Source organism: Podarcis filfolensis (assembly GCF_964270895.1).
Source record: "Podarcis filfolensis genome assembly, chromosome: 4".
In the NCBI taxonomy this organism is placed as follows: domain Eukaryota; kingdom Metazoa; phylum Chordata; class Lepidosauria; order Squamata; family Lacertidae; genus Podarcis; species Podarcis filfolensis.
Window position 1 is genome coordinate 10718831 of NC_139607.1, and position 25432 is coordinate 10744262.

At 42.2% G+C, this 25432-nt stretch overlaps 1 protein-coding gene across 26 annotated transcripts in view; it reads right to left on the reverse strand.

Annotated features, from left to right (window-relative positions):
- The window catches only part of MBNL2 (muscleblind like splicing regulator 2), a 77626-nt gene that overhangs the window by 9210 nt on the left and 42984 nt on the right, over positions 1-25432 (reverse strand). For 4 of the 26 annotated variants that reach the window (XM_083610884.1, XM_083610895.1, XM_083610904.1 and 1 more), the window contains exons 6-9: positions 21586-21639; positions 20802-20955; positions 14223-14258; positions 10622-10716 (exon numbers count right to left, since the gene is read on the reverse strand). In XM_083610884.1, coding sequence (XP_083467010.1) covers positions 10622-10716; positions 14223-14258; positions 20802-20955; positions 21586-21639 — 339 coding nt within the window. The remainder of the gene's footprint in view (positions 1-10621; positions 10717-14222; positions 14259-20801; positions 20956-21585; positions 21640-25432) is intronic. The other 22 variants (XM_083610905.1, XM_083610906.1, XM_083610908.1 and 19 more) reach the window with 8 other exon arrangements.

Below are 25432 nucleotides of genomic sequence, written 5' to 3' on the forward strand. Positions count from 1 at the left end.
CAAAGGGCCAAAATAAAAAAATATTGGTGCATTCGGGGTCATTCCAGGACAGAGATGCTCTTTCCAAAGCTATATCTGGCCCAGTGAGATCTATTTTGGGACTGCACACCATATTCTCTAATTCTTGGTCTACTTGAATGAACGGGACTCTCCAAATACATATATTTACATATTTTTTAAATGTTATCAATGAAAAGCTGGTATGTCTTTGGGAATGGCAATCTAGGCACCTCTTTCACAATCAATAGCTCACCTCTACCTGAGGTTACCTGCCCAAGGATCAAAGTGCATTACCTTAAGGATTCTTTTGCAAGAGATTTTGAAATTTCAAACAAACAGCGTCACAAACTACTTTTCAGTGCCAGAGAATTTTTGCCTCTGGGAGAAGTACCTGAATGCTATACCACAGTACAGGCATGCAAAACCCTTTTGGCTGCACAGGCCAGATCCTTAGCAGGCCAAATTTGAAAGGGTTTAAATCCTGCTCAGGAAGGGGTTTGCATTGGAACCGCAGCTAAAAGGAAGGGGGAAATCCCAAGTTATAGCAAGGGGTTTCGTCCGGCTTAGCACTGGGTTTGGCCTCACAGCTTGCAAACGCAGGCAAGCATCAAAACAAGTTGGTCAGATCACTCAGACTCTGCTTCTATTTTACTAGAACCCCAAGTCCCACCAGTCAGAATTTGGTGCAACACAGCAACTTGTCCATGTGCATGTGAAATACATAGGGTGGCAGTCAATGCTAGTTCCGCTCACAGCTGACTCACTGAATTTAGTGGGCATGGCTAGCATAGGTTTATTAATTGCAGTGGGTTTACTCTCAGTTGGACTTTATTGAATACAACCCATACACGTTCCCTTGAGGCAAAGGGTGCCCCTGAGCATGTGTTTAGCCAAGAAATTTGTTTTCAGGACTGGAACTGAGCTCATAGTCATAGTTGACTCCTGGTTTCCCCTACATTTTATTCATTTCAGCAGTACTTAAAAAAAGAAATAAAGTGCACTTCTGTTGCTATTGTTAAACAATCAGAACACTTTATTGATCTACTGCAAATCTTGCAAAGATCTACCACTAGAGATCCTGATCTATAAAGAATGTGTCTGTTCCTCTTGCTGCTACATTGTGTAGGTTTTCATGATTAAAAAAACCACACAACTGAAATATGGTGGCTGGCCGCGACTGGCGCAGTGGCCGCCTCAATCAGCTGAATACAATGAACAAGGCAGCTGCTCTACTAATTTAAATTGACCAGAGGAACAAGATGGTATAACTTAAATCAACTTAAGAAAAGGTATAGTTTGAAATGGTAGCAAATTCTGGTTTGGAAGCATATGCTTATTCATCTGGCTATTATTTTTGATTGAATTGATAGAAAATAGAAGTGACATCTCCCCATTATCATACCACATAGCCAACTTCAATTTGTGTTTGCAAATGTCGATCTCACGATAAGGAAGCTGGCAGGTCCATTGCTCTGGCTCTCCCAATGCACTTTAGATTCCACCACTTGTCCAACTGTTTCCATCCCCAAAAGTTCTTATAAGAACTCTGAGACTTTAAGAGTAGATTCCTGAGTCTGCTTGGATCCCTTTCCCCTCTCTGTTTCTTCTTCCATTGGTGCCATGCCTCTTAGATTAAGGCACAGACTGTCCTCCTTTTATTATTAATCTGTAAGCTGCTCTGGGAACATTTTTGGCAGAATAGCAGGGCAAAATAGGTAAAGGTAAAGGGACCCCTGACCATTAGGTCCAGTTGTGACTGACTCTGGGGTTGCGGCGCTCATCTCGCTTTATTGGCCGAGGGAGCCGGCGTACAGCTTCCGGGTCATGTGGCCAGCATGACTAAGCTGCTTCTGCCAAACCAGAGCAGCGCACGGAAACGCTGTTTACCTTCCCGCCGGAGCAGTACCTATTTATCTACTTTCACTATGATGTGCTTTTGAACTGCTAGGTTGGCAGGAGCAGGGACCGAGCAACGGGAGCTCACCCTGTTGCGGAGATTCAAACCGCCGACCTTCTGATCAGCAAGTCCTAGGCTCTGTGCTTTAACCCACAGCGCCACTCGCATCCCTAGCAGGACAAAATACATTGCATTAAAAAGTAATAAATATGTATTTATGCATTTACTGCAGTTCTCATGCCCGGCAACCAAATTTCCCTCTCACTTTCATAATTAGCACAAAAGGAGTGGGAATAGAGAACATTTTCGGGAGGAGCCATAACTCATAACAGTACTCTCATTCCTTATCCCAAGCAACTGATGTTCAGAGCCAATACTGGAGGTAGGGCGTAGTCATAATGACTAGAAGCCATTGATAGCCTTATCTTCTATGAATCTGTCCAATTCCCTTTTAAAGTGGACCAAGTTGGTGTCCCTCACTGCCTCTTGTTAGAACAAATCCCATAGTTCCAGCTATGCGTTGTATGAAGAAGCACTGCCTTTTGTCTGCCCCGAATCCTCCGACATTCAGCTTCAGCGACTGACCCCAGTTCAAGTCCTATGTAAGAGAAACTCCATCCACTTTCTCCACCCCATGAATAATTTCATATGCCTCTATGACGTTTCCACTCACATGCCTTTCCCCTAAACCGAAAAGCCCCAAATGCTATAGGCTTTCCTTACAGGGGAGCTGCTCCAGCCCACTGGCCCCATTCCTACCCCTTTCTGAACTTTCCCCAGCTGAACAGAGTCTTCCAAGTACAAAATATATCTGTATATTGGCAGTTTTACATGCCGAAGGTCCCAGGTTCCATCCTTAGCACAGTCTTTGCCCATGGAGGATGCTGTGCTGGCAAAGGAGAGCTGCTGGGGGTCACAATGGACAGACCTGAGCTAAATGAGCCAGTGGCCTGAAAAAGGCAGGATCATCTGCTGCTATTTCTCCTGCCACCAATGTAAGTGTTTTTAAGAAGTCTTGTGATGACAATCTTGGTACAGCTCAGAAATCCCTCCATAAATTAGTTTCATTTCCACCATTAGTTTCATTTCCAACATTAACCAGGAGAAAACGTCCAGATTTTTAAAGCAACACATTGCTCCTCAAACATTTTCTGGAATGTAAAATATTATTTTTATTAAAGGTACTAAAACAGCTTTCTGTTGAATTGAGAGGATACTGTATTCCAAAAAGTTAATGGTTTGAGGAAAGAATTATTTTGACTTCCTGATATACCCATCCGTCCCCATGTCCAACCAGAGTAATTCCTCCCCAGCCCACATTTTGGAGCCATCAACATTCGGCTTCCTTCTGGCATAGTGCAATAAATGAACAAATATCACCTGCGCAGAAGTGGTGTGAATGGAAGGGACAGAGTAGCACAAGGTACAGCGGTTGGCGAGAAGCTGCTCAGCTCATTGTTGCTACAGGTGGAATTGCCAAGTGGGACTGAACAGCTGACATGCTCAGATTTCAGGACGCTGACTTGAAGACAGCATAGGATACGAAAAGCACAGCTGTGTGTGTGGTTAGCTCTTCTACCTTCCACTTCAGATAATTCATGGCACTGACTACCAGCCTTACATTGCATCAAGACTATTGGTCCATCGGGTCAGTAGGGTCATTGCCAGCAGCTCTCCACTTGAGGGTTTTAGGCGGGAGTCTTCCAGCAGAAGCTGGAGATGCCAGGGACTGAACCTGGGACCTTCTACTAAACATGTGCTGCTGTGGTGGGATGATTAGCTGCTTGTGCGTGAAATTCCTAGTCCCTCAGAGTTTGGCTGAGTGCACAAACCTCTGTCTGTAACGGAGCTCCATAAGCATGGCCCCGTCAGTCGCTGGCAGAATCTGACAGTGGGCGTTTGCGGAACTTCTTCCAGCATAAAAGCTCCTTGACGGAAACGCGCCTTCTGGACTCTCGACGCGATAGTTTCCGGCGGGGAGTGGGCGTCCCTATGGGAGGTCCTGAAACCTCCCCGCTGTTGCTGCTGGAGGTGTCTCTGCGCCATATCTCCGACTCGCTATCCCTTGGAACTGCCTCTCTCCCCCTGCTGGTTCCCTCCTCAGCTGACAAGTCTCTGCCAGCCTCTGTGAGCCCCTTCCTCTCCAGTTCTCCCGATGGCAGTTCCCTGACAGCTACATCGTGGAGTTATTGCTGTTTCCCTAATATTTAACATTTGGCATAGCAACCAAAGAGTTCAGAGTCTTCACCTGCATTACCACACTATAATCCTTATCACAACCCTGTAAGGTAGGTCAGCAGTATTATCCCCCCAACTGCTGATTGGGGATTGATGGTCCTGATGGAAGTGCATGGTATTTATTGAGAGGTACCAATCGTTGCATGATCTTGCATCAACAAATAACAGAAATAAGAACGAACTTTGGCCACTTGTGAAAGGTTTTTGATTAGTCCTGAGATTTACAACTCACTATTTACTAGTTTTCTAGACATTTATCGTAAGTGTGTGTGTGTGTGTGTGTGTGTGTGTGTGTGTGTGTGTGTTTTACTGTTATGGACTGTTGAGGGGACAGCCTTTGGGTAACAAGGTGTTTTGTGGAGGATTTTTAGTCTCTAGTTTTAATGTACAGCAATTCACATACTTGCCCAGAGTGGCATACACTGTGAGCATGTACAGACAACAATTCTGCTACACATACTACCACATTGGCTGCTGATGTGTGACAGTGTTGAGACAGATTAAAAGATACCATGGGCTGCTCCACATAGACTCAGTGATGTTTAGATGCACGCATCCTGCTTTGCAGAGGGTGGCACTAGATTACCCTCAGGGTCCCTTCCAACTCTACAATTCTATATATAATTGTGATCTATTAAGTCTCTCTTGAGTTTTGGGATTTTTTTAAAAAAAATATTACTTTTTTCTTAAGAGACTATGAAGATGCCTTTTCAGAGTTCGTATATTAAATGCTGAATAGGTTGCAGTCTACAAGTTGCAGAAAACTGAAATGGAAATTACGTTTAGTGGCTGAAAGTGCTGTGAATAGGATGCTAAACACTGATATTTGCAGGCAATAGAGCTTCCTTTTAATGAAATGGCTTTTTAAAGCAATCATTTGCATGTGAGTGGCATAGCAGGTAAATATGATGATAAAGTACATTCTAGAATCTAGATATCTTACAGAAACTCACAAGATTGCACTTACTGGAAACAATGTTATTTTCCCCCTACAAGTTACATAAAAAATTGAACTGAACAATTCTTATGTGTATGTGGTGCATTTTGGACAGTTTGCTTATCAAAGCCATCACTGTGTTCTTCAGAAGGCATTTGCATGCTCTAAGTTATAATGTTAACCCTTAACTCTCCACTACTGCTTGCTGAATTTATTTTTACATTTGCAAACTAAAAAAACTATCCAAAGCAAGCTCAGGGAGTGAGACACTCCATCCCAAATTAGTGGAATAAAAAATCAGCCATACTAGCACTCCCTTATTAGGATAGTTACACAAATTTTCCTATAACTTAAAACATGACCTGTACCTGAGAAAACTTTAATCAAAATACTGCTTCACTAACTTATTCCCAAACCTGAAACTGAAGAATACAAATGAAGTCTCTGGCATTTCATGAAAGTTCACTTTCAGATAGGCACTGGTATTTCACACTTCTTAAAGTAGTGCTATCACATATTGGAAGGCAAATGTTAACTTTGAATTTGTGGCTGTAGCTGATGCAAAGCACCTTTACCGAAAAACAACCTGCTTTGCAAAGTTCTCTTTGCAAGTTTTAAGTGCTGGAAAGCAATGTGGCATGTGGAAAATTAAGAATAAAAAGGGCATGTGAAATACGTATTAATGAGTTTACTGACTATGTGCTGCAAAACTATTGGACAGCCATGTAAAATGGCATCTTTAACAAGAAGGAAATAAAGAAGTCCTAAATCGTTCTAGTAATGATGTATGGAAGTGAGAGCTGGACCATAAAGAAGGCTGATCGCCGAAGAATTGATGCTTTTGAATTATGGTGCTGGAGAAGACTCTTGAGAGTCCCATGGACTGCAAGAAGATCAAACCTATCCATTCTTAAGGAATTCAGCCCTGAGTGCTTACTAGAAGGACAGATCCTGAAGCTGAGGCTCCAATACTTTGGCCACCTCATGAGAAGAGAAGACTCCCTAGAAAAGACCCTGATGCTGGGAAAGATGGAGGGCACAAGGAGAAGGGGATGACGGAGGACGAGATGGTTGGACAGTGTTCTTGAAGCTACCAGCATGAGTTTGACCAAACTGCGGGAGGCAGTGGAAGACAGGAGTGCCTGGCGTGCTCTGGTCCATGGGGTCACGAAGAGTTGGACACGACTAAATGACTAAACAACAACAGCAACCGTTCTAGGCAGCCTAGTAGGTGGATGCTTTTTCTATTGCTGACAAAATCAACTTCCTCCAGAGAACAAAGCTTTTTACCTTTGGCAGTAGGCTATGTATCGTGGACGATCTGTAGGGTGGGTTCTTCAAACACGGGTTTATGTTGCATCTGATCAGGAGGAGGTGGGGGATACAGAGCTAGGACATGGTGTCTGGTTTAGTCTGGTCTGCCTGTTGTGCTGCCTGCTTTCTGGCTCTGAATGCTAGAGTCCTCACCTCTGCCTCCAAAAACACATCACAGCAGAGCGCATTAGAGTGGCACAGTCTTCTGTAGCTTGGACTTGATTTGAGGTGCGCTGACCACAGTGCATGGCTACTGTTGCTCTGTACGAGATTGTTTTGATTTTAATAATGGTCTGCCAGCTTTTGCGACATGCTCCAGTCGGCTGCCGTAGTGCTAAGTGCTTTCCCATTAAGACATTCATGGCTATGCATGTACTGTTTATTTTAAACTGTGTTTAATGCTGCATTTTAAATAGCTGAATCCTGGCCTGAGACCTTATGGTGAAGGGCTGGTAATTAATAATAATAATAATAATAATAATAATAATAATAATAATATTGGTAGCACGTTTCCAAGCAGTGTGCTCATAATGTGCCATACTATAATCTCCATGCCATTACGTTCCCAAGTATAGCCTAGGTCATCAAGGCTTGTGACAGATATATGAACCAACCCCAGGGCCAGGTATGCAGAAGCAAGCATAAGCTATGCTCAAGATAGGAAAGTGTGTCAGAGGCAGCTTAGATATCAGGGCCAGGGCTTAAAGAAAGAGATAAATAGCTGTGCCTTTGAGATTGGTGCTAGTGGACTGGAGTAGTCTCTGAGTAAAAGGGCTAGTAAATAATACTAAATAATACTGTGTGTATGTGTATTATCTATCAGCATTTTAGATTGCTTTTACTCTTATTTTTATATTTGGTTTACTGTTCGTTTTGTAATTCACTTTGCGTCACTTTGTAAAAACAAAGCAACTAATGCAATCCAAATCAGGGTGTTCACTGCAGAAAGGTGCCTTAAAAAACAAAGAGCTCCAGGTGATATGAACAAATAAATTAAGCTCCAAGGAAAAGATGAAAGCGATCCCATTGAGAGTACCACTATCTGACCTGGGGTGGTGAGGGGGGGGGTGTATTTCGTAATTCTCTCAAATATGGTGATCAATCAGATTCTGAGTGTAAGCAAAAAAGGTTGATTCATAATGCATATCCATGCATTCATGCATGTGTGAAACGGCTATCACAAATCAAACACTGCAATATAACTTTCCTGTCAATGCACATGGATTTCAGGGGGGGAAATATGCTTTTAAAAGAGAAGCACTGTTCATAGTCAGTTGGTCAAATCAGCAGTGCATGTCTTTGCTTTGCTAAACAAACAAACAAACAAACAAACAAACAAACAAACAAACAAACCATGATTGCTCGTTTTGCTATAGGGGGTGGTGAAGTCTACTTTTTCCACTAAATGAAGTGTACAGGCCCATTTTTACCCCTCCACACTCCAAACACAAAAGAGAGAGAAGCACTAAATACAAAAGAGCAATAAAGAGAGGCAAGCTCTGGATAGTACAGAAAAATAGTGGGACGTTTAATAAAAGAGTAAGTTGCCCAAGATAGATTGGGAGTCTCTTATGTGCCTAAGGAATTTTTGTTCCCGTTTTGAAAACATTTAGGGAAGGCAGGGAGGTGAATATACCTTATACACATAGGTGAGCTCCACACCTCTGTGCTGTATGGAGTCAGTCTTAAACTGTTGCTTTCATCTATTCTCCTACTGCTTCCGCTTTCCCCCTCTGCTCTATACACTAGGCAGATTTGAAGGACCGTGTACGAAGATAGCAATAATATGGGGCACACAGTACAGAGCTTTCCAAACTCTGTTGCGACACATAGGTGTGTCGCTCCTTCTGGGGGCTGGAAAACTGGTTTGCTAGTAAAACTGAATTACTGTATCGCAAAAGGATGCATGTCTAAAAAGTGTGCCAACAACATCAGAAGTTTGGAAAGCTCTGGCATAGTGCCTGAAGGCTTGAGCAGACTTGCTCATTTAAGATCTTGGTTGAAATCTGGCCATTTTACCAAAAGCAAAAAAATAAAATAAAAATATTATGAGGCTTCCTAACATCTGCCACATCCGTTTTGGCTTAGACAAACTGTGCTTAGACAGTTCTGAAGTTCACTATTAGCACTTAACTGATGCACACATTTTGCCCGTGAATGTGAATATACAAGCATGCATACAGATAAAATTAGAGAAGCACGATTAGAACAGTAGAATGGTACCTCGGTTTAAGAACAGCCCTGTTTACGAACAATTTGGCTTACGAACTCCGCAAAACTGGAAGTAGTGTCCCAGTTTGCGAACTTTACCTTGGTCTAAGAACAGAATCCGAACGGTGGAAGGGCACCGGCGGTGGGAGGCCTCATTAGGGAATGCACACCTCGGTTTAAGAACGGTTTCGGTTTAAGAACGAACTTCTGGAATGGATTAAGTTCGTAAACCGAGGTACCACTGTAGATGTAAAATTCCTGGGGGGAAAGCGAGGCAGCACTCCCTGAGTAAGGTGGCAAGCCAGCTGCAGGTGTGCATGCAAGAAGCAGATTATATCATCCTATTTTGGTCAGGCTTCACGCCTGGTCTTAGCACTGAAACAACCTTAGTTGCCCTGACCGATGAGAGAGACTGCAGTGTGACCCTGTTGGCTCTCTTTGCGGCTTTTGACACCACTGACCATGCTGTCCTTCTGGAATGACTCAAGAGTGGAAGTGGAGAGCCCTGCATTACAGTGGTACCCCTTCTACTTGCAAGCTTGCAACCAGAAAGCAGCACTACGTGACTCTGGCTTCTGAGCTGGGGGAGGGGGTATTTTTCGCCCCATAGGACGCACCGGCCCCTAGGACGCACCTAGTTTCTTTGAGGGGAAATAAAGAAAAAAAAATTATTTCCCCCCCCCCAGGTGTGGGGCTGGGGCGGGGGAAGCCCGAGCTTTCCCCGACCCCAGCCCCCAGAACAGGCTGCTATCCGCTAGCCGTGGGAGAGCCGCGCGGCTATCCCACGGCTAGCGGAGTGCTGCGCGAAGCCCGAAGCTTGGGGCGTGCAGAGCTCAGCGCGCCCCAAGCTTCTGGGTGCCAGCAAGGTCTCCGCTAGCCGTGGGAGAGCTGCATCTCCCACGGCTAGCGGATAGCTTCCTGAAGCCTGGAGAGCGAGAGGGGTCGGTGCGCACCGACCCCCCTTGCTCTCCAGGCTTCAGCGAAAGCCTGCATTCGCCCCATAGGACGCACACACATTTCCCCTTCATTTTTGGAGGGGAAAAAGTGCGTCCTATAGGGCGAAAAATACGGTACTTTACAGCAGGTTGCCCTTGAAGGAGGCATGGGAGCTTCAGCTAGTGCAGAAAGTGGCTTTCAGGTTGGTGGAAGTACTGCACCGACTCTGTGTGAATTACCGGGGCCAATTCAAGGTGATGTACTGATGCATACAGCTCTAAATGGCTTGGGATCCAAGGGTCTACACGATATCGCCCCCAACACACAAAAATCAACCATCTTGGGCTTTATGGTGGCAAGGGTGCTGCTACTGTTGTCTGGCTGCTGCTGACTTGTCACAGGGCCTTCTTGGTAGTTGTTCTCCGATGATGGAATACCCTTTCAGACATATGTCCCCTCCCTTATTAACATTTAGGCAGAACTTAAAAACATTTCTCTATACCCAGCAATTGATGGATACTTGATTCTATTTTTAAAAAATGAATTCCTTTTTCTGTTTTGTTGTTTGGTACCCAGGTGACTTTAGGAGGAAGGGCAGGAAAATAAATATAGATAGATGATAGATAAATCCTCCAGCTGTTATTGCAGCTGACTTTGTCTTTTTGGAGTTTGTTTCAGCCTTAAGAAAAAGACTAGTTATTTATACTTACTGTGTGGAGAAAAGGTAGTTAGCATTTGAAAAATGATTTAACACATTACCCCTCCGCCCCACAATTCCAAAAGTTAATTGGATCATTCCAATAGATCACCGCTAAAATGAATGTATATGAGTTGGGTTAATTACACAGTGTTAGAAACAAAAAACAAACAGTGCAACATTAGACATAGCTATACCATTATTTGCAATAAATGTTAACTCTAAATAAGTGCAACCTGTCCACAAATACTTGCTAAAGGACTACTTCAAAATAAAGTTTGATGGGTAAAAACATGAAGAAAAAAATTCTCCAGGAGAATTTTTTTTTAATAAGTACCAGCACTCATTTAGAGTTTGGGATTTGTGAAAGAAAGCTTTAAAAGGAGCAAACCTGATTGGCTGTGGCTGTTGCGGCGAAGGGGACACTTGTTGCAGGAGTTGTTGCTGCAGAGACAGTGGCGGACGTAGCGCTGTGCATCATGGGTACTTTCAGGAGGGGAGCCATGGAAGCAATGAACAGGAGTGTGTAGCATTATGGCAATGGCAGTGGAATTTTGGCATGGTGAATATCAGAGCAGCAGCAGCAAGCCATCATGGGTTAAACCAGCAGATGGCATGCAATCACAATGCAAAGCAAGAAAGCGTGGCAGAGAAATAAAACAAAAGGGAAAATAGCTTATTACAGGTACAATTTAAAGGAAGAATGTCACAGTTATCAACGATTCCCAGAAAAGAATTATTAATTTGTTGTTTTGGTATTTTTTTAATTTAATAATGCTTTCATGAAAATGGCCAGTTCGTTTATGGAAAAGCTGGTGTGGTTTTCCCCTAAAATAACAAAGGTAGCCTAGTAGGGGTTCTCTGTCAAAGTTTAAAAGCCAACCTCCCCCTCCTACCCTCTTCTCTTCAGTGCCTGCCCCCCCCCAGTGCTCCCCAAATCTGCTCTGGAAGGTTATGGACCCTCATGAGCAGATAGAGGGCACAGGGGGAGGTGGCAGGGAGTGGGGTCCCATCACATTCATTAGGCATCACCCCAAATGTGACAGAACTACTGGTATTTGGAATTCATTTATTTTTTAAAAAACAAACAAACCTAGTTTTCTAAAAATCCCAATTGTCTGGCTCTGAAGGTGCTCCTGAGCCGGCTGCAGACACCTCTATCTGCAGAATGAAGGTTATTCCCCAGTTCCTGCCTAAGGCTGTGCCAGAAGAGTCCCTAACCCTCCAGTGGGACTTTTCTGGAGGAGTTCAGGAGGGATGCATTAAGAACAAAGGTGAGGAAAAGCTCCATTTCCTCACATTTCTCAAACCCTCTGCCTAGCAAACTTTCCTGTCACTGTCCTAGAAATTACAATCCTGGAAACTTAATTTTGGGCCGATCTGCTCTCACCTTCTGCCTGCCTGCACACATGTGACAATGTTCTGACACCTGCTTCTTGTCGTCTTTACCAAAACGTGTTCTTATATTTGAGCAGCTGATACTAATATCCTTAGGCAAGCCTGTGATCATATTACTCTTAAACTACCTCCATGTCCATTTTTGTCACCTCTTCCCACTTTGGAAAGAGCGAAGTCTTCCAAAATAAGTGCTCCTCCCAGGTGTTATGACCACATCATTACTCTGTTTTAGGCTAAAAAACCCCATACACACTTGAGAGGAAGCCCCAAAGAATATAGTGGAATATATTACTCCTAACTGCATATAGGATGGTGGTCCCTGAAGTAACCCTCCGTCATTTTCTGTTGCCACCTCTGTCCCCCAATATCTGGTTCAGGAGCAATACTGGTCATGTGGGTCTTGCTCAACTTCTGTTCCCATCAGTTTTGTCCTGCAGCCTTTTCTGCTTTATTGGCCGAGGGAGCCGGCATACAGCTTCCGGGTCATGTGGCCAGCATGACTAAGCCACTTCTGGCGAACCAGAGCAGTGCACGGAAATGCCGTTTACCTTCCCGCCGCAGCAGTACCTATTTATCTACTTGCACTTGGATGTGCTTTTGAACTGCTAGGTTGGCAGGAGCAGGGACCGAGCAACGGGAGCTCATCCTGTTGCGGGGTTTCAAACCGCCGACCTTCTGATCGGCAAGTCCTAGGCTCAGTGGTTTAACCCACAGCGCCACCCGTGTCCCATTATTTCTTTAGGGTACTGCAAAAATGCACGCACAATGTGCATAGTCTTACTTTCCGGGGCTTCCTAACACACTCCCTCACCTATTTCTACTTCAGGTCCTGGCAGGGTCCTCTAGCCATAGCTGTCAACGTTTCCCTTTTTTAAAGGGAAATTCCCTTATTCCGAATAGGATTCCTCGCAAGAAAAGGGAAAAGTTGACAGCTATGCCTCTAGCTGCCTTATGCTATGCCTCACTCCTCAAACATTCTTCACCTCCCCTCTTTTAAGTCCCTCAAAACACCTTACTTGCACTTAACTACATCCTTCCATCCATCTATATAAAGTCAGGGTTTGGATGATTTAATCTTATTATGGAGACACGCATTTTAGCTACATGAAAGATGCAGCCCTGCAACCCACTAGCACCATATGCATGGACAGCTGCTTATGCGGAAAACTGGCAATCACTGGCCATAGATTGAGACTAATATAAAACTTGAGGTTTAGCAAACGGAATGAGTTTATACTATCACACAGAAATAGGAGCGCAACGTGCTTTATTTCCTTCTGAAATGGGAAAGGTACAATTATGAAAATGAAATAAACTTAATTCTGGTTTCTTTATGTTCTTATTTCAAGCTTACATGTTTTGTCTTTTGAAAAGACAAGTGATACTCATTTACTCCTTTAGATGTATCCTTTTGCTTTTTATGACTCTCGGACGAAATCTGTTTTATTTCACTGTCTGTAACCATTTTCTGAGGGAGCTATCCTACATGAGAAGCTGGCATAAAGGAAGTTGGTGCGAGTTAAGCTGTTCAGCAGCTGAGCCAACCTTACCTGGGCCTTTAAAATCGGGTTTCAGATACACCACCTTTTTTGTTAGCTTAATTTATGCTGGGTTGTTCAGTCCCACGACTCAGCTGAACAGGGCTTAGGATTCAGTCTAATTGCCCCCTCCCTGGTCCTGCCCCCAGAACTCATCTTGTTCAAAGCTTTTGCCAGCTTCAGATCCAGCTGAGGCCTGGCTGAGTCAAGGATGAGGGAATTAGGCTGGCACAGCTCAGCTGGAGAGCCACTGGATCCCAACCCACTCGTCCTGGCAGATCTTGCTATAGGATTTAGCTAGTATATTATTTGATCCTGAAGAGGAAAGCAGTTATTATGGTAATTTATTTTGGTTCACTTTTATAGATAAATTGATCTCTTATCATAGGACATAGCAGAAGTTTGATTGCAAATGAGTAGTTCAAAGGCAACGGACATAATGAATATTCAGTATTAATTTGGGGAAAGTCTGCTGGGCAACCTCTAATTTTATTTTTTTTAAACCAGAAAGTGAAAACTTTTCAAATGTTTCAACTCTTAAGTCAGATATATTTTCAAAAAAGGAAAATATTCTTTAGGTCTAAATACTTTTCTCTACTTTTTACTGCAAGTATTAAAATTAGGATTTCTGGGAAACACTGATAAAACTTTCTCACAACACAGCAAAAAGAAGAAACAGGCACACCACTATGAAACTTTAGAACACTAATGAAATTAGACTGCTTTTTCAATATCTTATGGTTTAATAATGCTAGCAATATAAAATATAGAAAAAGTTTTTTTTTCCTTTTGAAAACAGAAAAGCAGCTTGCAATTCATGGTGTTTGTGCTTTTTGCAGTGGGATTGTTATAGCAAGTGATGTTGCATCTAAGCAGCAGGGTTTTTTGTTTCTTTTTTTTAAAACAATTAAGTTGAAAAATTTAACTGTTCAAGCAGAAATCCAAATGGATCATCGGATTGAGTCAATTGTCTAAGTTATGTTTCAGTTCCTCAAAACAAAGGAAACTACAGAATACGATAAAAAAAAGAGATCAATAAAGAAGTTTGAAACCTACCAATACTGGTAGCGGGTGTCATGCACAAAACTGACCCTGGGTGTCATGCAATGATAGGTGGAAAAAGTGAATAAAGGGAAGAAACAGGTTAGCTGTTTAGAGTTAACATTCAAAGTGAGATCCAAGCATCCCCAAGATAAGCCAAAGTTAGTTAAATACAATTTCAAAGAGATCATTCATAGCTTCTTTGCTGTTTTAAAACAGTAGTTCTTATAGTCACTCAACACATTGTGCACATTAATCAAAATCCATATGGCAAAGCCTTTCTTTAGCATTTCCTTTCAGGAACAGGAACTAACTCTTTAAAAAGCAATCACTTTGAATAGTCTAGGTTATCCAACAATGGTCTGTATCACGATCTACAACTCGCAGCTGTTTTAAGCCCCCAAAATGTACTACCACCAAGATAAACAAGATTACTTCAGAGCCAATATAGTTAATACTGCAGCCATGACAGACAGGAAATCTGTGCAGACAACACTTGGGAGTAAGTCCCATTGGACTCAGTAGGACTTCCTTCCAAATTTGTACAGCACTAAGCTGCCCTCCATCATTTAAACAATTTGCTTTACACACAAGTAAGATAAATCTGTGGAGTTTGGAACTGACAGGGTCAGTACTCCGGTGTGTCCTGTGTCTGAGAAGGAAAGGAGGGGGAGCAGAAGGAGGGGCTTGTCGCAGAGAAGTGACGCACAAAGTCTTTCTGTTTCCACAGTCAGTTTCACTTCTCGGTGAGCAGCAGAAGCTGCGTGTGTGCTCCTGGAGCACGGAAGAGAATGTCTGAAGTTTCGGACGGTTTTATTGCTTTGTAAATAAACGCTTCTAGAGATAAGAACTGAGCTGTCTTTGGACTTGATTTATCCCTCATCTCACACGGACGGGACCGCTGCAGCTCTGCTCCCCTGCCGCGTCAACTTCCAGCAGAGCGACGCAGGGAAGTGTGACTGGACGCAGGGGTTTGATTTATACAAGAAAATCAGGGGTGGTTTTTTTTCTGCGTTTCACGTTCAAAGATAGTTTTTAGCTTGCAATGCCATGCCAACCATGCCTACTCAGAAGGAAGCCCTATTGAATTTAATGGGACTTACTCCCAGGTAAGTGGGGTTAGGACTGCAGCCTAACAGTGCAATTGTATAAATGTCTTCTCAAAACGAGATTGCACTGAGTTCAGCGGGACCTACTCCCAGCTCTAGGATTGCAACCTTAAAGTATTAATACTCTACATTAACAAGGCTATTAAGTCTGCTTCACATTATACTCCTAAATACACTTACTAGAGAGTAAGTCCCACTGAACACAACGGAATACACTTCCAAGTAAACATGCATAGGACTGTGCTGTTAGTATGGGTGGGTTTCATTTCTGACCTGACGCAGTGCTTGGCGTACCATTATATTTTTTGTATATTCTTTTGCATCTTTGCAATAACTCAGTGTTCCCTGGGGCCCTCATAGTTAGGAGAAAACAGGCAGATGGGGGGGGAAGGATCTGTATATGTAAAATGTTTTGAAATCCCAGCACGTCCTGCAGTTCCATATACATTACCTACAGCTAGCTAGCTAGCTAGCTATGAATGACCTTGCCTTGAAGGAACAACCTCCAGTGAATAATTCAATATTTCTATTATCATGCTCAATTAAAAAACCCCAAAGAAACTAGTATTTGAAGAAAAATACTGCTGTTCCTTTGCAGATCATAAAGCAAACCAGGCACCAAATTACCAAATGACTATGCTAAAGGCATAATAACTTTGCCTATAGCCCACAATCTATTTACTTTAATTCTTCTTACTGTGGAAGAATCAATGAGACGACTCTAGCATTTGTGGGCAGTGAATGGCAGCAGTAGTGGATCGTGCAATATATATGCAATATTGAAAAATGGAGACGGGAGCTACTCTGTATTTTTCACATGGCTTGGTTTAAAAAACAACAACCACAACCTCATATGTATTTTCCCACATTCCCCCCAAATAGAGGTTTTAGGAGTAAAAATTCCCATTTTCACATGGCACTGATATACAAATGTTAACTGGTGTTGTGTTCCTCTAGGTGCCCCTGGAGGCAAGCTCCTTCACATTATTATTTAGATCAGGGCAGCCTATTGTGCAGCCTAAGGGCTGCATGCGGCCCTCAAGGCCTTTTTTGGTGGCCCTCAGCAATATTTCATGCCCTCCTGCTATCTTCCCAAAGGCAGGTAAGTGGGACACTGGGCTCCAGGAAGGAGGCATGAGGGCTCTGGTGGGGTCCTAGAGTCCTCCTGTCTCCTTCCCAAATCCTAGTTAGTGCTTTCCCAGCTTTGGGAAGGAGCTGGAAGGCTCTAGAGCCCGACCAGAGCCTCACACCTCCTTCCCAAAGCCTGATGCCTTGCTTAGCCAACTTTGAGAAAGCTGGTGATGGTCAAATTTGGGCCTCACTCCCACCTCCCCTGCAACAAGGCAGTGAGCAGCCCGCAGGTTCATTGTTGAAGTACCCCACTTGGTATGAAACCCTGGACCACCCTGATGCTCAATAAACGAGAAGTATGGAAAGGTAAGCCATAGCATTTAAGGAAGCCCCTGTCAGATTCAACAGAAAAGTGGCTGCCTATTGGGGGGGGGTATTGTTGAGGTGTGTGAGCCCCAATCACAGCTGGATGGGTGTGTAGTAGGCCCAGCTGAAGCTGTTCATTGCCTCTTCAGAGAAGAGAACCTCAGGCATTGCTCCTCTCCCCTCTCAGCATCAGTGCTCACCTGCCGCCTACAACCCGCTCCTTGCAGGAGCAGTAATGTTCTCCTGATCGCAGTCTTACTGCTTTCCCCAGGGATGAACAACACATGCACAGATAATGCCAGGATTGCATAAAGCTAAAGTCCACTTAGTGGGAAGATGTGAATGAGCACTGAAGAAAGCTGACCATGGTTTCTGTGTCTTCTTAAATTTTGTTTGCAAATGCAGAAAGCCACTTCTCTGTACTTTCCTCACTGAAAGGCTGCTCAAATGAGTCTGTGCAAGGGATGCATCTCTTTTAATACACTCCTGTTTTCCTTGCGTTAGCAGCAGCAGACTTGCAGGCTTCTTACACCATGTGAGTATCAACTCTCTCCTGGCATCTAACCCCTAATGGAGGATTTTGGAGAGGAGAAGTGCCTGTACTGCCTCTTTTCCCTCTCTCTGGCACATCACAAGACTGGCTCCAGGTTGTACCAGACACAAGCACTTCTCTCAATTGACACTTACACTGACAGGCAATGACTGGTGATTCCCCTTAGCTGGGAACGAAGTACAGGCCACATCTATATCTGAATTTCCAAGTCACTACATATTGGAGTTAAGTTGTGCCAAAAGGGGTAAAGTTCTGCAGAGACATATTAAAAGATCTTCCAGTCCAATTGTCTTTATGGACATCTTCACTAGTGTTTCAGGTTGTTGTTTTTTGTTAGGTGTCACTACATTTTCCTACCTCTTTTCATAACGGAAACAAATGGCAAAATCATTTGTTATTGATCTTTTGTGGAAAGCTGCAGAAAATGGGTGCTTTCAAAGTTCATATAGTTTACTGGGCAAGATACCTCTGCATTGCAAACAAACTCAAAAACAAAAATTTGCTGTAATGCAGATAGGTGGATGCTATTCATGCAACTACTCTTTAGATCTGTGCCATTTTGTAAAAGCAGCTGCTGGAAACACCAGGCAAAGGAGAACATCTTTAGCTCCTTCACAGATGTAATTCTTATTCCTGGCTGCCCTCTAAGTAAAATAACATAAGGCAACAAAATATTTTCAAAACGTAGAAAGAAACCTTTTCCAACAAAGAAGAATGAATAATCCTGAAAATCTTTTAGCAATAAATTGGTGCTGTGGCTGCCTGGGCATGATGAAATTTTCTTTTTCAGGTGTAACACTGAACCACAGTTTAGTGCTAGATTCACCTCCACCAGCAGCAGCAGCAGCAAGCCTCGGGCTCTACACTCTCCCCTTCTCTAGTGAACCGTGAGGAGAAGACTGGAAGCTTTGCCTTCTCTTTGCAGTCAAAACTGGGAGGGAACGCTGATTGGTTTAACCTGTAGTTTGTTCCAACAAGCCAGGATCAAACTGTGGTTCGTGCTCCTATCTTGCTTGAACAAACCATAGTTTGATCTAACCAAAGTCCCCAAAGTCTGGATGCAATCAAAAGCTCTGGTTTAAAACAGAAAGCAAAAGCTTCCAATCTACTCTCCTCTTTGGGCTTGCAGGAAGAACAAAGGGAAGGGAGGACTCCTCTACCCCAAGCTGTTCAGCCACACAGTCATACTGTTTGGGGTTCTGACGGGCCACAGGTTCCTCATGTCTAGTTTAGCATTCTGTCTGAACTAGGCCAAAGCTGGAGGTCCCATAAGCATTGTTTTCTTTATAACAGCTTCTTCTAATGTTAAAAAGTATGTTTTGAAGGCATGCACATGCAAATCATAGCAGTAACAAAATTCATGATATTCAAAAGACTGATAAGCATACCCACCTGTAATTCAGGCACAGGTATGTTAAGCTGCAGCTGGGATGCTCAGCCTAATTTACTTGCAATGAATTGCAAAAATACATGGAATATATGTCCTCACTTTACAGTTTTTGTTATGAGAGTGAAATACAACAATAATGTAGCTTTAAGCACCATAAAAATTAACAGAGCTTGTATGTGCACGACAGCATCACAGCCAAGCCGACATAGATTTTTCACTCTTTGTTTTTAATTATCGTTCGTAAAATATCGGCCCATTTCAGACTTAACACTAAACACTAAACCATAGTTTAGCATTATGTGAGCCTCACACTCACAAGCTCCTCCTCTCTTCCTTTGTGAGGAAATGATTGGAAGTTTGTGAGTCCCATTTTAAACTAACTGGAGTTTATCATTACATCTGAACTGGGATTGTCCAAATTCTATATTCTTAATAAGGCAGGACCATAAACCTTACGTTTCTATAGTCAAAGCTTGCATTTCTTTTGAACTCTTTAATGTATGTGCATTTATTTAACTTCACAGTGAAAACCTTCCAAAATTATACTAGGGGTTACATGTGGGTGGTCATTTTAAATTACTTCAAGACAATCACTCATCCATGTCTATCAATTAAATAGTGATACTGATGTTTGCCCAGGCACTGTAAACACTACAAACTTCAGAATTAAGTGTTGATTCTGTCCCTGAGAAACTATCCTATCTAGTTGTGCAGTGATCCTTCTTTCCGAGAAAGAAAACATATCCCTGCACTATTCTCTGAAATTATAGATGGTGCTTGCCAGGGCTAATGTGACATGCTGAAAGATCTTCCATTTCATTTTCTGTGAGTAAGCTACCATTTATAGCTAAACACACTGAAGATCTCAGCAGCTACTTTGGTGACTAGGGGTTTTTCTAGTCGTGGAGGTAGCCGCTGCAATCTTTTACACATCTCTGCATCCGGTGTCATACTGCTCATGCGAGTAGACCACTCATGTGAGCAGTTAATTACAGTAATCTACCAGCTGCAATAACATGTGCTTCAGTGTTCAAAGGGGCAAGGAAACTCTTATCTTATTAGGATTCCATTACCAATTAGAATAGCCCTGTTCAAGATTTCACACCGCACCACTAACTATTGTTTAAGAGTGTAGAGCAGAGCCACACTCATGGGTCCTGCCTTGCCACGAGCCCCCGTTGTCCATGTACTGAGTAGGGAACACCTTGGGAGGGTAGCCTGATTGCAGAGGGAGCCCAGGAACATATAGCAGGTTGCCCTCTCCAGCAGATGTCCACCAAAGCATGGACAGCAGGGAAAGTAGAAAATTCTCAGGAAGCCCTGTTCTCTGCCACTGCCTGATCCCACCTGTTGCCTTTGGGTAACTGTACAGAACACATGCTCTCCTTGCCCATGCGAATTAGCTGCAGAAAGGTATCGTCACTTTGGTTTTTTATAGCAGTAGCGGAAGGAGTCTGAATATTAGCAAGCAGGTTGATGTTAAGTAGGAGTTTCATTCTGCTTGAGAAATGTACAGGTAAGCCATGCAAGATATACTTGAAGGACGGAGGAAGTTAATTGCAAGTACTTAACATACTCCTAGTGAAACTGAATGTCTACTTTGTCCCTCAAGGCTCTTTCTCATCAGTTCCCAAAACACCTGTGCAAAGAGGTGTGTTGCAGAACATGATTCAAGCTGACAGAAAACAATGGAGACGAGAACAGACTGTGTTCCGTCCCAATGGGTTGTTGTGACACATATGAAGAAAGACCAAAAATAAGCAGTCCTGTAGATTGTTCACATTCAATGCATTGGGTCCAGGCCTAGTCACCCTTAGATCAGACCCTCTAAAATCTCCATGGGACTCGTAGATTTCAATGGATCTATTCTAAGAATGAGTGGGTCTGGATCCAACCCAAAGTCTTTTCACCAGACTGACATGTTTCTGAAATCCTAATGCTCTTCAGAAGTAAAATATAATCCCACGTAATGTTTTTTTGGTCACAAAAGAGGTTGGAAAATGACGGATTTGTCCAAGGGAAAGCACAATGAATGTGATCACAAAGAGAGTGATCTCTGCTGCGGAGATTTAAAGAAACAAAACTAAACTCTTAAAATGACCTACCTGTTGGAATAAATGCTGCATGTTGCTGCAACTGTGCACTAGCAAGAGCCTGTTGGTAGTGCAAGAAACTGGGATTAAAAACTGCACTGGCCCCATTGCTTTTCTCAAGTGCTTGCCTCTTTGGTAAAGTGTGAAGAACACCAGGAGGAAAGGCCTGTAAATGGAATAATAAGAGTAGCAGTAGTAAGGTTGACAGAAGCTGTAATAGGTTGTTCTACTCTTAAAATATTACATTTGGTTGAAGATGCCTTGCCATGCACATTAGTTCAAAACAGGAACAATGTCAAATGGATGGCATTTTTTTGTTATTGATAGTAAATGCATGGCACAATTAAACTAAAATTATAGCACCACAACAATTAAACTGAAACGAAAACAAAACAAAAAAAGCTTTTCAAGACCGAAGGGGTTTTTAAAGAAATCCAAAGATCTTTCTTTAAATATGGCTAAAAATAGAAGAAGAGAAACAGCACTTGTCTTTCATAACATTTTTAAAAAGTTAAATATCTTTGCACCGTTAACTATATTAATTAGCATAGAAGAAGCATCTTTAATTACAAAAGCAGGATTTTTAAAAAGCTTTTAAGGGAATATAGTTGAAGATGGAACTGTGTTAGGAAAGGCGGAAAGTTGCTTTGCAATCACTACATGTGGAAATGAAATGGCTAAAATACGGAAATTATTTTTGTAAAATTAATAATACAAGAAAATTCAGTTAACATTAAAAATTATTTTGCATCTCGGAAAAGCTACATGCAAAGCAAAAGGTGAAAGGTCAAAGTACCAGGTCTACAGTTGCTTCGAGAGGTCGCTTCATTGCTTTGGCAGTCGACTGAGTCTTTTAATAACAGGCAGCGAGCACATGATGGCAGTGGGCCAATGGGATTCAAGCGAATTAACATACAGGTAAACAGCAAGCAGAGGTGCATCATGGGAACGGCATTGCATTGTGGATAGGTGAGAAGGAAAAAAATATTCTGAATGCAATATACAACATACAAAACACTAGGCATGCACAACAACAAAAATGTTTTGTTTTCTAAAGAAATGAATATTACATCTCGAATTAGTACTGAAGCAAAAAATGCATCTACTGTACCTTAGTTAAAAGCATATAAGAGAGTAAAATATAGATGTTTGAAATTTAGGAAAGTTGATTAAAACAGCAGCTTGCAGACACCCTTAAGCATTTATAAGCACCGGTAAGCTTGAATGCTACATAGGAAAGCATTATTTTAGGGGGGGAGGTGTTCCTAAAAGAATTTTTGATAAGTTAGTTATGCCATGTTAAAAAGCACAAGTTAATCTCCAAATGCTAACATTCAAATCTAAACAACTGAAAACGTTTTTTTAAAACGATTTAATGGAATGAGCACATAAGAGGTTTACCATGTTATTAGGAATAGATCTTCTATTAGCAAAGTGTAAAATTTTAAATCTGTTTTAATTTTAAAATCTTTTTTTTTTTTTGGTGTATTTAGTAAATGTTATTTAGGATAATTAACTTATCAGCAAATTCAGCACGGGCCTTTTTCTTTTTCTATGCTGGGAACAACAGCTTAAGTTTTTTTCCAGTGAACTTACCGCACAAAGCAGAGAAAAACTGCACATTATTTTGAATTAGTACTTTCTATGTTGTTGTTTTTTCACCTTTAGTCACATAATCTATATACCAAGTTTTAATAAAACATAGTAATGGAAAACACTGCTCATTGCGAGTCAGAAGTTTTATTTTATGATGAAAGCAGAAATGGCAACACTGCATTGTATAATATTTTAAAGACATTACGTCCTGTGTAAGAACAAAAAGCATATGAAACTGCCTTCCACAAAGCCGTATCATTTATCCATCTACTCTGTGTAGCAGTGGCTTTCCAGAGTCTCCTTTACCAGCCTTACTAATGCTGAACTGGAGGTTCTTGGGACCTCTTCCATACAAGTTTGGACTGTCAATATTTCTAAGTCACAAAGAAAGAGGGGTGGTCTTGACTACACTTCCAATAAATGTCTGTGAAGTTTTTCTTCTAAGCTAAAATTTTAAAACATTTGAACTCTCATTTACACTCTCAGCACAATAGGTTTCTCCTCTGGAGACAACGGTATTCGGGGGTCATATTTTCTTGTTGTGGCGCCAAACTTGGAACATGAAGAAAGCCTGATCTTTGCAGCATTGCCAGCACATAACCCTCCAAAGAGAATGGAGTCACTCAAAGATCATACTTATATACAAACAAACAAAAGGAAGAGGCTCTGTAGGTACCAAGTTTGAGTCTGTGGGTGCTTGGAAAGGGTTGTTGCTGCATTTGTATGACTGCATATGTTTATTCTTAGTACTTAAGAACGTTTTGAATGACATTTTAAGAGGCAATAAAAAAAAGTTGTGTGTGCATGTTTAGGAAACCCTCCGACCTTGCTTCTTAAGACAGCTGTCCCAGCAAGGGAGATCTATGAGCAGAAGCAGGCTAAGATGTAATTAGTCAATGCAGATGTTGATGCACATCTGAATTTGTATTCCCGTGCTCATCTGAGTCCCACTGAAATGAATGTGTCTCTTCACAGAGGTGGAAATGCATAGCCATACCACTAGCTTTTGCATATGATTGGTTGCACATGACAAGGTGTGCATCAAGGGCAATGATGGCCACAGAAGCTAAGAAACAAGTAAGGTAGCTTCTGGGCTCCTAACCAAAGATAAAATTATGTTCTTGACCCTAAGAAGTAAAGGATATAACTGCTAGGCCAATGATTCTGCATTCCTATAGTCATCAATGGAACACACCATCCTTTTCAAATGTTCAGTTTGAACACTGGCTTATGTAAATTTAAAAGGAGGTTCAGTTCCTATGTGCTCCAGAGGCATTTTCGCTCTGAGCCGCATTCACACCCAAACCCTAAACTGCTTTTTAAGTTAAACAAACATTAGAATAACTCTGATGCTTTAAGATTATTCTGGTGTGCTGCGAACATACACTGAAGTGGGAGACATCCTCCTTTCTCCCTCTAAAACATGTGTATTCTTTGACCTTGAAATATTTCTGTTCTCTTGGTAAGCATATCAAGTCTTTGCAGAAGGTTGGCTTTCACTAAGTAAATTCTGTAGTGTGCTCTATATCTCATACCGCATACAGTAGAAGTCTTAAATATTTGCCAATGAGGACAATGCCTCTTTGACCTGTGTGTGGAGTCAGCTTATCTTCCAGATAGGAAAATTCTGCTTCTACTGATACTAATTTGCTACCAATATAAAAGTTTTCAGGATGATAAGTACCCACATTCCAGAAGTAGTGAGAAAAATGTGAGGGCAAAACCAGCTCTTTCAGCACTTCCTTTGAACTAAAAGAAGCCACTTCTGGAAAGATACTTTCTCTAGCCATCAGTATGACATTCCTGGCAGTCTTAAAAACAGCAGCAGAGAGTCATGTGGTTAGCTCTGTATGCACCTGAGCACTTTCAGTGTACAGCGGGCACTTTCAGCATTCCTTTTTTTAAACTCAGCACAGTGCAATGAGCTTTTTCAGAAGCCTGGGTGTACCTGCACAAACCCTTCTATGCACTTAAGAGCTGTTCTTGGAACTGTGCAAAAATGCTGTGGCAAGTCAGTGTATTAAGCTATCCATCAACCTTCTGAGATAACAGCATGTTCTTTTAATTTTTTACTTTAAAGAAAAATGAGGAGTCCATTCAAACAATCATGGTGGTAAGTGATGGAATGCCAAGGGCATTGAAGCCTGCCACGTCCAAGTTCAATCCCCATTTGGAAATTTTCTGTAGGAGAGCTCAACCCATAGCAATTCACAAGATGCCACACTGGTTTGTGCATGTTCACCATGCTATCTCCACATCAAACTAGACAGGTGAACAGACCCTAAATCAGGGGTAGGCAACCTAAGGCCCACGGGCTGCATGCAGCCCAATCGCCTTCTCAATCCGGCCCACGGGCGGTCCGGGAAGCAGCGTGTTTTTACATGAGTAGAATGTGTCCTTTTATTTAAAATGCATCTCTGGGTTATTTGTGGGGCCTGCCTGGTGTTTTTACATGAGTAGAATGTGTGCTTTTATTTAAATTGCATCTCTGGGTTATTTGTGGGGCATAGGAATTCATTCATATATTTTTTTCAAAATATAGTCCGGCCCACCACATGGTCTGAGGGACGGTGGACCAGCCCACGGCTGAAAAAGGTTGCTGACCCCTGCCCTAAATGCACATAAATTTAGGATTCTATTCTCTCCAGTCCTCAATACCCGCATATATAAAGCATTTTTTCCTCTTCTCCCTTGATAGCCTTCATTTAACAAGTTTTATATACTGCTTAATCAAAAAGCAATGCTTCCAGTCACTAAGAAAACAGCAATCAACTTATCAGAGACTTCTATACAGCTACATCAAGACTATGGGTCCCAGAAACCACTATGTAAATGTTAACTGCATGTTGCTGTTAGACAAGCCTATCCAAATTTCTGAACATCCAAACAGACTCCTCACCCAGCCATTCCTAAAAAAACACGTCCTAAACGATGGCAAATAGGGCATTAATTACGTTGTTCTCCAAAAAGATGCCTATTGTGCTAAAGGTACAAAGTGAAAAAGGACCTTGGATCACTGGATTATTTCATTAGATCAGCATTTGCAA